Genomic DNA, 14,375 nt, shown 5'->3' with positions numbered 1-14,375 from the left:
AGAACTGATTGACTCCAGAGGTTTTTATCTTTGGGGCTACCATCTTCCTGCCTTAGGTGTAGGACAGACCTCAACCAAGAGAAGCTGCCAAGACGGCCAGGGAGTGAGTGAGTCTCCTGAGTTTTTACAACTAGTATGACAATGATCTTAATCTAATTTCCTATGTTAATGACATCAATCTTCTCAACAGAAATATTTATTAAAAGCTCTTAAACACGCCAGGCAGTGGTGGTGCACGCCTTTAATCCCAGCACTCGGGAGGCGGAGGCAGAGGCAGACGGATCTCTGGGCTTGAGGTCAGCCTGGTCTACAGAGTGAGTTTCAGGACAACTAAGGCTACACAGAGACCCTGTTTCAGGAAGGAAAAACAAAGCTCTTAAACACAATGCAGTGTCAAAAATTGATAGGTCCAATTGCTTAATAAGCTCCAATTTAAGCTCTGACTGCCTAAAGTTACAGATAATCCTATCTTTTATTTTCTAAAATTTCAATCTTAAGGCTTTCTCTTATGAAGGTAGGCGACACGCACCCCTATCCCCTATCTCTATCTCCCCCTTTCCTGTCATGTAACCCACATAACCTAGCTGACTTTAAATTCCGTTTCCACCTCCTGAGCAATGGAATTACAATTGTGCACTGGTCTCTACAACACTGGGAGAACACCAGGCTTCACGCATGACAGACATGTTCTCTACCAAATGACTATACCCTGAACCCTTACAGTAACTTCGTTAAGTGTTGATTCTTCTTTATTCAAAAACACAATCATACACCACATGACAGCATTTCAAGTCCACTGATGGAACACAGACAATGGATGGAGATCCTATACAAGTGTGTACTCAGTGACATCATCTTACGGAGTGCATTCTACTGACATTCACACCAATGAAGACAAACTTACTTGTGATGCTTTTCTTAAAACATGTCCCCACTGACAAGACATACGTGGCTTGTTTCTACATGTTGCAATGAGCAAGAAAAGATTCTACATAAAAAACATTTTAGGGGGCAGTTAAGAGCATGTACTGCTCATGCAGAGGGAATGAGACCTGAGTTTTGTTCCTAGCACTTACATCAACTGGCTCACAATTACCTGGTTCTCCTCCAGTATCAGGTCTGATGCCATCTTCTGGCTTCCATGGGCACTGAACTCTTGTGCATATACCCATACACAGATACACATAAATGCATAATTAAAAATAAAAAGGAAGGGGCAGTTAGACGACCTAGATATTAAAGACACTTGTCCTCAAGCATGATGACCTGAGTTCAATCTCCTGAATCTACATGGTGAAAGGAGAATAAACTTTCCCAAGTTATCTTCTGAACGTACAGACACACAGACACACACATAAACAAGGGCAGGGGGAGACAGGGAGAGAAACATACACATATACAAAATAAATAAAAGTAAATTTAAAGAATTAAAAGTTTGGGGGGCTAGAGAGATGACTCAGCAGTTAAGAGCACTGGTGGTTCTTCCAGAGAACCTGGGTTCAATTCCCAGCACCCACATAGCAGCTCACAACTGTGACTCTGCCTCCAGGGGCTCCAAAAGCCTTGCACAGACATACATGCAGACAAAAATACCAATGCACATAAAGTAAAAATAAATACATTATTTAAAAGACAAAAACTAAAAGTCTGGGATGTAGGTAAGCACACTTGTGGGGCATAAGGCTCATTATGAGTCAGAACACAGTCCAAGGATGGAGTCTTGCAAGGGGAATTCTGAGTGCTTGTGAGAAAACTCCAAAAAAACTAAGACTAGTCTTGTGACCTCAGTTTCTTCAAAAATACAGAACTTTTCTTGGATGTGCTTCTGTGCCCCTCCTAGGTGTATCGAGTAGAAGTGAGTTTACTTCAGATTATTGATTTGTTTATTTTTGGTTTTTCAAGACAAAGCTTCTTTTTTTTAATTATTTATTTATTATGTATACAATATTCTGTCTACATGTATGCCTACACACCAGAAGAGGGCACCAGACCTCATTACAGATGGTTGTGAGCCACCATGTGGTTGCTGGGAATTGAACTCAGGACCTTTGGAAGAACAGGCAATGCTCTTAACCGCTGAGCCATCTCTCCAGTCCCTTACTTCAGATTATTAATTACATCTGGCTATTGTTTTTTGTTTATAAGCCTCTTTGGGAAAACATGTTTTTGCCATATGCGGCTTACCCATCACATGAGGCTTGCCCTTGTGATTGGATACTTTACTCATGTGACCCTCAGAGTATAAATTGTCTAATTCTCTGAATAAAGAGGGCTACAGCATGAGACTTCAGTCTGCCCATTTTTAGCTCCACTCTCCCAGGTTCATACTGGCAACTAGAGTGGTAAACAATTATGAAAATAAGATAGTAAAATAGGAAAAAAATTAAACTAAGTGGACATTCTGTTTTCTAGGTTTTATTGTGTGTGTGTGAGAGTGAGCCTGTGAAGGCAGAATGACTGCGTCACCTCCTCTGGAGTCGGAGTACAGGAGGCTGAGGACCTGGAGATAAGAAGCAAACTTGGTTCTCTGTTAGAGGGGCAGCAAGTTCTCTTAACCACTGTACACCTCTTCAGGTGCCGTTCTGTCAACTTCCTCAAGCAAGCCACACACTACTGAGAAGATCCCTAACAACTAACAGACACGTGGACTCTATTCTGGTCTCTACAGAATTTCCCTCAACAACAAACTCATGGCTTCAGACAGACGTTTTGGTTTTTTATTTTTGTTTTTTCGAGGCAGGGTTTCTCTGTGTAGCTCTTGCTGTCTAGGAACTTGCTCGGTAGACCAGGTTGGCCTTGAACTCAGAGATCGGCCTGCCTCTGCCTCCTGGGAGCTAGGATTAAAGGGGTGGTACAAGCACTTTTAAGTAAGTTTTTACCTACAATGAAATTACTCAAACCTGTAGTAATTTCACCAATTAGCTCTAAGGCTGTCTGCCAGCAGTGTGTGAAATGTATCTAACACCTCCTCCGCACCAAGCCTTCAAACCACTCAGCATCGATACTTTACTCCACTCTCTTCTCAGGCCACGCATGCTCAAATACCTCCTCACTCTTCATTCTCACTCCCTTGAACATGTCTCCAGGAGAATAATCTGTTAACACCTCTCTAAAAAACGGGGTGCTGGCAACTATCTTTTATTCTGCTCATCAAAAATACACAATATTCACACTGACTTAGCTTTTTTTTCTGGAAGCAGAATAAATTAATTACAAACATAGCAGTGAAATGCTATAACCTGAACTGCCGATATTGTCAAAGCCAAGGTGTCTGTTCCCATGGATGCTCTGGGGTGATTGACAGTTTATCTAATCAAACCCGTGTCCTTACTACCTCTCCCCCTATAAATACGCTGATCTGCTATGAGTCTATCTGGTTCTGGTGGAAGCTCTGTCCCTCCAAAGCCAGTAAGCTCCCCCAGGTCACTAGGACTGGTCTGGCTACCCCAGGGTGTTCACTGTTGAGTGTCCCCACCACTTCACAAGGTGACAGAAGACAGGGTGGGAAGAAAAAAAAAAATCCTGCCTAAGTAAAACCATGAGCAAATATATATATTACAAGGCATGCTTTACAGCTTGACTTTTCCCCGACAACACAGTTTGTGGGACTGACTTACGAAGCTCAACAGTAAGTCTGAAAGTGATTCACGGGTTAGTTTCAAGTTTCTTCTCTCAACAAATCCATAGAAGAGTAAAAAAACCTGCTGAATACTGGCCCCCAAGTTCAGGTCCACCTAAAATCTCAGAGTGACTTTATTTGGAAAATGTATTCACCTATAGGTTTCGAGATAAAATCATCCTAGACTCTAGTGACTAGTGACTCTTCAAGAGGAAAGGAGGTGATGCAGACAATGGACAGCGGAGAGTGACAGGTCTGTCCAAGGCTAGAGAGGCACGAGGCAGTCTCTGAGAGCCTTCAGAAGGAGCCAGGTCTGGATTCCCGGGTTTCAGGCTTCGGGGTGCAGGCCCCCGGCCACTCAATAAGGCCTACTGATAGTGTCTGTACAGCAGCTCCAGCAGAAGCCCAAACCCTAGTACCAGGAAGTAGAGTGCTGCTGTAAGATACTCAAAAATATGAGGATTCAGAACTGACTATGGGGAAGAGCTAGAGAAATCTTGGGCTTGACAGAAAAAAGGTAGTTTCATCTAGGGCTGGAAGCTGGGAAGGCTGAGAAAGGATTCTCTTTCCCAGAGCGTGGCCGGCACCTTGAGATCTGACCTCTGGCCTTCAGAACTGATTCCAATCCCACTAGAGCTGTCACAGTGACCCTCTGCACACAGAACCAGCACCCTCCAGTCAGGAGCACTCATCCTACATCAGACCATCTGGACTTCCATCCTGACTCGACCACAAGCAGTGTGATCTGAAGTAAGAACCAACAGTTCTTGCAACAACACACTGGGCCAGAAAGATGGCTCACAATTAAAAGAGCATTCTATCTTTGCAGAGGGTCTGAGTTTGGCTCCCAGCACCCATGTCAGATGGCTCACAACTGCCTAGCTCTAGGCATCCAGACACCTCTGGTCTCTAGGGGAACCTGCAGCCACAAACACAAAACCTTAAAATAATAAATTAAAAAAAAAAAAAGGAGGCTGGAGAGATGGCTCAGGGTCAAAAGCACTGACTGCTTTTGCAGAGAACCCCAGTTCCATCTCCAGCACTCACATGGTAGCTCACAATCATCTGCAACTCCGGTTCTAGAGGATCTGACACCCTCTTCAGATCTCTGCAGGCATCAAGCACACACAAAGTGCACTTTCACAAATCTAGGCAAAGCATCCATACACATAAAATAATTAGGTCCTTAAAGATAATACATAAGGGGCTGGCTCAGTGCACTACTGCTCTTCCAGAGGACCCGATTCAATTCCCAGCACCCACATGGCAGCTCACAGCTGTCTGTAATTACAGTTCCAGGGGACCTAACACCCATGGCAAAACACCTATACACATGGAAATGAAAAATAAACTAAGAACAAAAAAATTGCCTCGGTTTGGTGGGATGAGAAGAGTGTATAAAAGAATTTGAAACAGCTCTCATTTAAAAAAAAATAAGCTGGGTGGAGGCTTATATTTTTGATCTCAGCACTTGGGAGGTGGAGGCAGAAGCAGGCAGATCTCTGTGAGTACAAAGCCAGCCTGGTCTACAGGGCAATTTCCAGGACAGTTAGTGCTACACAGAGAAACACTGTGTCCAAAAACAAACAACAACAAAAAGGATCAATTCTAGGTAATCTTCAGCCTTATACATAATTTAAAGGCAGCCTTTATTACCAGGGACACTATCTCAAAGGGGCTGGGGGTACTTCAGCACCGGGAGGTGATGGTAGACAAGCAGATCTCTGAGTATGAGGCCAGTCTGGTCTACAGGGTGAGATCCAGAGTGACAAGGCTATACAACAGAGAAACCCTATCTCAAAACAAACAGAAGACTACTTCAGTTAATAAGCATGAACAGAATTGGGAGGGTAGTTAGGAGAGTTTCCTATGGTCTGGTCTGGACATGGCATCCACTGGCGTATGTTTATACAGAACTGCTCTCACTGCATGCCTCACTAACCTATACAATTTACGTATTTTAATGCTCACTAAGTAAATTCAATGATGACAAAACTTCTATGAATGGCTGAAACTATAATTAAAATGCTGTTCACTGACAGGCTTTATTTCAGAGAACTTCATCTACTGTGAGCATCAGGCCCTCTCAGATTCAACATTTTAAGTTTCTGGGCTTCCAGGGAAAAACATATACCTAAGCACCACTTACAGTAAATTGACTGAATAGTTTCATAGCTTATAAACCAACGTTTAAATACAATGTCATAAACCATTATTTACAAACCAAAGTTGAAAGAGTAACTTTGCTGTTCCACTAGGAGACTATTTACTTCATCAATAATGTTTGACTGATTAATCCTCAAGCACTTCAAAGTGTAACCTAAGTCCTTCAGGTCGGTTTCCAAAGCTCACACATATTCACTTTCAAACCGGTGAGTCCTTTCCTTTCTTAAGTCTTATTTTATCTGCTTTATCTGAGCGTATCTGCTTACATTACTAAGTAAAAGCAATAATGTTAAAATTTAGTTGGCGTTTTCTAAAAGTACCTTTATTTTTAAATATAAAAGCTCTTGGACACACTCTGTGTACACAGAACAAAACCAGTTATATGTGCTTTCAATTTGTTTTGTTTTTTAAGTTTTTTAAAAAATGTGTATAGATGGGTGCATGCTGTGAACAAAGAGACCAGAAGAGGGCATCAGACCCCTTGGAACTGGAGCTACAGGCAGGGTGCCGGTCCTTTGAAGAACAGTCAGTGCTGGCACCTTAACTCCTGAACCATCCATCTCTTCCCATGGCATTGGTCTTAAAAGCTAAAATAACTCACAGATTCAATGCAATGCCCATCAAAATCCCAGCAAAATTCTCCAAAGACCTCGAAAGATCAATTACTCAACTTCATATGGAAAAGCAAAAAACCCAGGATAGCCAAAACAATCCTGTACAATAAAAGAACTTCTGGAGGCATCACAATCCCTGACTTTAAACTCTACTACAGAGCTACAGTACTAAAAACAGCCTGGTATTGGCATAAGAACAGACAGAAGAATCAATGGAACCAAATAGAAGACCCGGATATCAATCCATACATCTTCAAACACCTGATCTTTGATAAAGAAGCAAAAAATATCAAATGGAAAAAAGAAAGCATATTTAACAAGTAGTGCTGGCATAAATGGATATCAACATGTAGAAAATGAAAATAGACCCATATCTATCACCAGGCACAAAACTCAAATCCAAATGGATCAAAGACCTCAATATAAAGTCAGCCACACTGAACCTTATAGAAGAGAAAGTGAGAAGTACACTTGAACACATTGGCAAAGGGAACCACTTCCTAAATAGAACCCCAGCAGCACAGACACTGAGAGAAACAATTAATAAATGGGACCTCCTGAAACTGAAAAGCTTCTGTAAAGCAAAGGACACGGTCAACAAAACAAAACGACAGCCTACAGAATGGAAAAAGATCTTCACTAACCCCACATCAGATAGAGGTCTGATCTCCAAAATATACAAAGAACTCAAGAAAATGGACACCAAAAGATCACATAATCCAATTTAAAAAAAAAAATGGAGTAAAGACTTGAACAGAGAACTCTCAACAGAGGACTCTAATATGGCTGAAAGACACTTAAGGAAATGTTCAACATCCTTAGTCATCAGAGAAATGCAAATCAAAACAATTCTGAGATTTCATCTTACACCTGAAAGAATGGCCAAGATCAAAAACAATTTACACTGGAGAGGTTGTGGGGAAAAGGGAACACTTCTGCATTGCTGGTGGGAATGCAAGCTGGTACAACCCCTTTGGATGTCAGTGTGGTGATTTCTCAGAAAATTAGGAAACAATCTTCTTCAAGACCCAGTAATACCACTTTTGGGTATATATCCAAAGGATGCCCAATCGTGCCACAAGGACATGTGCTCAACTATGTTCAGAGCAGCACTGTTTGTCATAGCCAGAACCTGGAAACAACATAAATGCCCCTTGGCCGAAGAATGGATAAGGAAAATGTGGTACATTTACACAATGGAGTACTACACAGCAGAAAAAAATAACAACATCTTGAATTTTGCAGGCAAATGGATGGAGCTAGAAAACATTATTTTGAGTGAGGTAACCCAGATCCAGAAAGACAATTATCACATGTACTCATTCATAGATGGTTTTTAAATATAAAGCAAAGAAAGCCAGTCTACAAATCACAATCCCAGAGAACTCAGACAACAATGAGGACACTAGGAGAGACTTATAGATCTAATCTACACGGGAAGTAGAAAGTAGAAAAGGAAAAGATCTCCTGAGTAAATTGGGAGCATGAGGACCTTGGGGGAGGGTTGAAGGGGGGGGAGAGGCAGGGAGGGGAGCAGAGAAAAATGTAGAACTCAATAAATATCAATAAAAAAAGAAACAAAACAAAAGCTAAAATAACTCAAGTTGCAGTCTTTTCAAAGTGATCATTTAGAAGCTGGACTACAGCATACAATACTGTTTGAAAATCCTTTTCGAAAATACATTTGCTTTTATTAGCTTTCATTCTCTCTCTCTCTCTCTCTCTCTCTCTCTCTCTCTCTCTCTCTGCATGTGTGCGTGTGCGTGTGTGTGTGTGTGTGTGTGTGTGTGAGTGTTCAATACCTGCAGAGACCAGAGGCATCAGCTCCCTTGGAGCTGGAGTTACAGGTAACTGTGAGCTGCCAACATGAGTATACTCTAACCAATATTAGATACATTCTTATAAACAACTTCAGGTCTCATCTGCTAACAGCTATAGTGTTGTGGGCAAGTTACTTAATCTCCCTTGGTTTTAGTCTCACCATCAGGAGGTCATATAAAGGTATAGACCTATATTATGGCACTGTTGTAAAATTTAAGAACTGTATTTAAAATGCTCAGGACACCCAATGTGAAGTACACAGTGGGTGCTCAATAACCGTGACTTTGGAATATTTTTATCTAAGTAATTAGCTACTGTTCGCAGTTTCTAAAACCAAAGAAGCTCTAGACCACTGATTACCAGTCTCAAAGATACCAAGCTGAACTTACACACGAATGGGACAGAAAGAGTAGTTCAAGAAAAGACAGAGGCTGTGAAAGTCAGCATCTAAAAGGCCATGGGAGGGTCTGGCGTGAGGCTCAGTGAGTAAAGGTACTTGCCTCCAACTCTGACAACCTTAATTCAATTCCTAGAACCCAAAGGTAGGCATTAAGAACCACCCCCCCAAGACATTCTCTAACAAGGGCACTGTGTGGCATACATGCTGCCTGCCTCTACACAAATAAATGTCAAAAGAACTTATGAAAAAACTAGCCAAACATCTGGCAAGGTGGCTCACAACCCCACCATTCATGAGGCTGAGGCAGGTGCATCTCAACTTCCAGGCAGCATGACACAACAGCAATAGCTTGTTTCAAAATAACAAAACAACCAAAAAGAACCTCTTCAAAAAGACCTAAAATTCAGCATTGGGGAAAACAATTTAAAAAGATGAAAGGTGAGGTGATGTGGGATTCCCCTCTGTATACTGTGAATATCATTGTTAAATAAAGAAACTGCCTTGGTCTGTTGATAGGGTAGAACTTAGGTAGGTGGGGAAAACCTAAATGAATGCTGGAAGAAAGGAGGCAGGGTAGGGAAAAGCCATGTAGCCCTGCTGGAGACAACCACCGGAACTTTAGCTGGTAGGCCACAGCCACCTGGCAATACACAGATTAATAGAAATGGGTTGAATTAATATGTAAGAGTTAGCCAAGAAGAAGCTAGAGCTAATGGGCCAAGCAGTGGTTTAATGAATACAGTTTCTGTGTGATTATTTTTGGGCTAAGTGGGCAGGGAACAAAACAAGCGGCCTTCCTACTATAGAAAATAAATGATCACGTGATCACTGCCAGTCCAGTCTCAAAGAATCAGCAATCCATATTCCAAAGACATGGCTGCGGGCATGGGTGGGGGTGGGGCAACTCTGAAACACAACTGGCAGGAGGCTGTTTAAGCAAACTCCTAAAGACCACTTTTCCTTTTCAAGCCACCAAAGGTTTGGTCACTAGAGAATACAATAGAGCTGAAGTTCTCTGAATCAAAGCCTCCAGGCGTGGAGTGAACAAATTCAGAGAGCTGAGGCTTTCAGTGACACAAGAAATACTGTAGGTGCGGTGCATGTAGCCTGCTTCAAAGTGCAGGACAACAGAAAATGGCCCGTTCAGGCCCAATAACCAGCTGCAGCAGATTGGGCTAAGCAGGGACTACTTAACACATATTGTGACTGTCACCCCTGGTCAAGCTTGAAATCGATGTCCACCCACCACAGAGTTTCCAATCAACTGGTAGTTCTACCGTATTAGTCAGCCACTTAAAACTAAGACATCAGGCCAGGCCGTGGTGGTGCACACCTTTAATCCTAGCACTCAGGAGGCCGAGACAGGCAGATCTCTGTGTGTTCAAGGCCAGCCTGGTCTACAGAGTGAGTTCCTGGACAGCTAAGACTACACAAAGAAACCCTGTCTCAAACAAACAAAAACAACAGACAAACAAAAAACCCTAAGACATAGAGGGAAAAGACCAAAATAAACAAGGGCAGACTCATTTTAGAAAAAGTTAAATCATGTTACAATGGGGAAGGAAACCATTATAAACATCATACTCAGCACCTGGGCCTGGCAGCACACACCTGTAACCCCAGCATGCTGGAGGCTGAGCCAGCCTAGACTTTACTAAACCAGTTCAAAAACCAAACAACTGCTGGATATGATGACTCATTCTATAATCCCAGCATTTGAGAGATTAAAGGAACTGGTGTGAATTTAAGGACAGTCTGTGCCACGAAGACCCTATCTCAAGAAGACATAACAAAAATATTAAAAACCTATAATCATAAAATGGAGTCAGGATTTTGTCATTATTTTTAAAAGTAAAGATTCAAGGTTGTTATTTTTACAAATAGTAATAGAACAAGCGAGTTCTTAAAAATACAAACAAGAGGCTAGAGGAGAGGTGGCCCAACAAACTCTGTGTAGGAGCACACACTGTTTTTAGAAGATTTGGGGGCTTTTTTTGTTTTCTATACAGGGTTTCTCTTGCTATCCTGTAACTCTCTCTGTAGACCAGGCTGGTCTCAAACTCATAGAGACCTGATTCTGCCAAGCGCTGGGGCTAAAAGCGCACGACACCATTCTTGGCTTAATTTTATTGGTTTTTAAAGACAGAAACTCTAGGACTGGAGAGATGGCTCAGCGCTAAAGAGCATTGCCTGCTCTTCCAAAGGTCCTGAGTTCAATTCCCAGCAACAACGTGGTGGCTCACAACCATCTGTAATGAGGTCTGGTGTCCTCTTCTAGCCTGTAGGCATACAAGCAGACAGAATACTGTATACATAAAAAAAAAAAAAGACAAACTCTGTGTAGCCCAGGCTGATCTTTAACCACCTCACAAAGATCTGCCTACCAATGCCTCCTCAGTTCTGAGATTAAAGGGGTGTGCCACCACAGCTGGCCTTTTTTTCTTGGGGCATTGGCAATATACTCTCTTGCAGAGTTCCTGGGTTCAATTCCCAGAACCATACAACAGCTCACAACTATGTGAAGTCCAGTTTGAGGGAAATCCAGCGCCCTCTTCTGGCTTCTGTGGGCACCAGGCACACATATAATGCAGACAAACACTTTAAAAACATAGAGGGATGGATGGAGGGAAGAAGGGAGGGAGGGAAGGAAGAAAGGAAGGATAGATAATGAAAGTCAAAGCATGGAGGCTGTTCTCCCCCCCCCCTTTTTTTGTTATTAGAGACAGGGTTTCTCTGTGTAGCTCTGGTTGTCCTGGAAGTTGCAGTCCTAACTCCAAGTAAAGGGCGAAACTTTCAGTGGGCTGCAGGAAGGCTCACAGAATTACACCTGGGAAACTGTCTCCTTCTCTGCTAGCTGAAATGAATGGTGTGCTGTCTGCAGCTCTCAAGAATGCATCTCGATGCCCAGTTTTTAAGATACTATGTTAATGCCTATACTCATTCCATCTGAAAAAGTCTTTAATTACAACTCATTATTAAATTACAAGTTTTGCACATCAACAACTCTGTCATATCGATCATGAAGGAAAACGCTTTCCCTCTAAACAGGTACAAAAATCGTGACCAGGCTTACTCACATTATGAGTCTTCGGTTTAAGAACCAGTATTTCCTCCGGCTTCTGTCATATCCAATAGGTTCATGTCGAACATACGGTTTATTCTTTTGGACTTCAGCAACACAGTCAGTCACTCCAGGCACCTTGTGTGCTACACAGACTTCACACTGCCACTCATCCTCTGGCACCTCTTCAAGAGGCGGCTTCACACACTCTAAATGATACACAGCTGAGCACGTCTCACAGCACAGTAAGTCCCCCAGTTTGTGACAGACCCTACAGTGGTCGTCGTACTGGATCACCCCTTCAGACATCAGCTCCTCACGAGCAATATTGGTCGTAAGGAACTGATCTACTAGAAACTGCAGAACTTTGATTTTGTTTTCCACTGGTCCGTAGGGATAGTCCTCTGCCTCCTGGTAAGGAAGTACATGGTGGTATTCCTTATCACTCTCACAGTACACCCGCAGGACCTCCGGCCACGTCATGCCGTCGATGAAATACAGGGTGGAATTCACACTGTCTTTCAGGTCTGCAGGGCCGAAGGTGGTGTTAGATGTGTCCTCTTCACGCAGAACTGCTTTCAGAAGCGCCACATGCATCTCTGCCATGAGTGTGCACTGCTCTTGGCTCACCAGAGCTGCACAGAAGTCCTCAAAGCAAAAAGGGGACAACCTTAAAACATTGCCAAAGTTCCGCACGACCTCATAAATGGCAATGACATTCATTATATGCTCATTAGGCACCATTAAATCCTCAGAGGACTTCGGAAATTCAAGGGGTGGGATGTCCTTTTCTTCTAATATTGGAGAGCGAGGCCGATGTACTCTTGGTTTTCGCCTACCTGTAAATAAAAACATGATATCATTACAGGTTAATATGGCAGCTTTCTCCTAAAAACATACCATACACCAGATTTCTACAACACTCAAGTTAAACTAATGCCAAGATCAGAGGTTAAAGGGTATAGCTCAGTGGGAGGGGATTTGGCATGCGTAGGCTTTGGGCTCATCCCCAGAATTTTTCTTTGGTTTGTTTTTTCTATTTTGTTTTGTTTTTTGAAACAGGGTTTCTTTGTGCAACAATCCTGGCTGTCCTAGAACTTGCAGAGATTCACCTGCTGCTGCCTCCTGAGTGCTGGGATTAAAGGAGTGTGCCATCACCAGCCAGCTCATCCCTAGTAAAAACACCACCATCCTAATACAAGGGCACATGCTGCCTTTAATTCCAGTACCCAGGAAGCAGAGGAAGATGAAGCTCTATGAGTTCCAGGACAACCTGGTCTAACAATAATAAGAACAACAACAATAATAAACAAAGTTCAATGACTTAGTTACTTAATTTTTATGACAAACCTACTCTCTGTAATTGGGCTGGAGCTATATAGTTTATTTATAGCTGGAATTACAAGTGTAAGCCATCATACCTAACACAATGATTTAGTTCTGATTGTTAAATCTACAAAAAAAAATCTAAATCCAAAGTTTCCCATTTGATTCCATTATCTACTTTTTTTTAAAATTTATTTTACACCCCCCACCCAAGACAAACCAGGTTTCTCAGTGTAGCTCTGGCTGTCCTGGAACTGGGATTAAAGGTGTGTGTCACCACTCCTGACTTTCTATTCAATTCTAAATCAGAAGTAAAAAAATTTTAAAGTATACTCAATTACCTCAGAAATAAGTAACTGGTCTTATTTAATGTGTTGGTAAGAATTTGACAAAATATAAATGAAAGAAATAGCTACCTTCATGTAAAGTGACCAACACGGGGGGGGGGGGGGGTGCAGGTGTAGCAGATCTCATATTGAACCAGTCAGACACCTCACAACCAAGAAAAAATTCCTAGTGTCCCCCTCCCCTCCCCACGTGACGGAAGTACTCCTGCAGGGAGCTAGTGAAGTACGGGCTCAGGTCAGGGGAAAAGGTGGGAAAACAACAGAAAAGTTTCAGCACCAAAGAGGAGAAAGGTGTCTTGGCTGGGAAAACAACAAAGGCTTGGAATTTTTAACCAACCAAGTGCACACAGGTCACAAATTCATCCATCCATCCATCCATGTATTATCTACACACATGCACAGACTATGCACTAGATCTGTCTGCCTGTCTATCTATCTATATACACACACAAATTCTTTGTGCACATACACACTGGGTATATACACGCACACACATTCTGTGTGTGTACTTAGCACACATGCATGCCACACACACACACACACACACACACACACACACAAATACACCAAGAACTTAGTCTGTAATGTTTACATATAGCATTTAACCTTTTAAATAAATCTGAGGTATGACAATCAGTCCTACTTTGAAAATAAACAGTACAAGCAAGAGCGGGTTCAGAGGGTAAAGACACATGCCAAACGCATCTGATAAAAATTCCAAAGTAATCCTACGACCTCAAAGTGTACACTGTGGGATGCCCTGCCCCCAATGATATACAAATACATATAATAATAAATTAGATTAAGGCTTAAAAACAAATACTTGCTAAACCAGGCGGTAGTGGCGCATACCTTTAATCCTAGCACTTGTGAGGCAGAGGCAGGTGGCTCTCTGCGAGTTTAAGGCCAGCCTGGTCTACAAGAGCTAGTTCCGGGACAGCCAAGGCTACAAAGAAAAACCTTGTCTCAAAAAAGCAACAAAACAAAACAAAAAGACAAAACAAAAAAAGGGAACAAGTTC

At 42.3% G+C, this 14,375-nt stretch overlaps 1 protein-coding gene across 1 annotated transcript in view; it reads right to left on the bottom strand.

Annotated features, from left to right (window-relative positions):
- Bptf (bromodomain PHD finger transcription factor) overlaps window positions 1-14,375 on the bottom strand; it is a 105,644-nt gene that overhangs the window by 72,151 nt on the left and 19,118 nt on the right. The window contains 1 exon segment of the mRNA XM_085695954.2: window positions 11,698-12,520. Coding sequence (XP_085552080.2) covers window positions 11,698-12,520 — 823 coding nt within the window.

This window comes from Myodes glareolus, chromosome 9 (genome assembly GCF_982192425.1).
Source record: "Myodes glareolus chromosome 9, mMyoGla1.1, whole genome shotgun sequence".
Taxonomy (NCBI): Eukaryota; Metazoa; Chordata; class Mammalia; order Rodentia; family Cricetidae; genus Myodes; species Myodes glareolus.
Note: the sequence above shows the minus strand (reverse complement) of the source record. Positions and strands in the feature narration are given on the sequence as shown.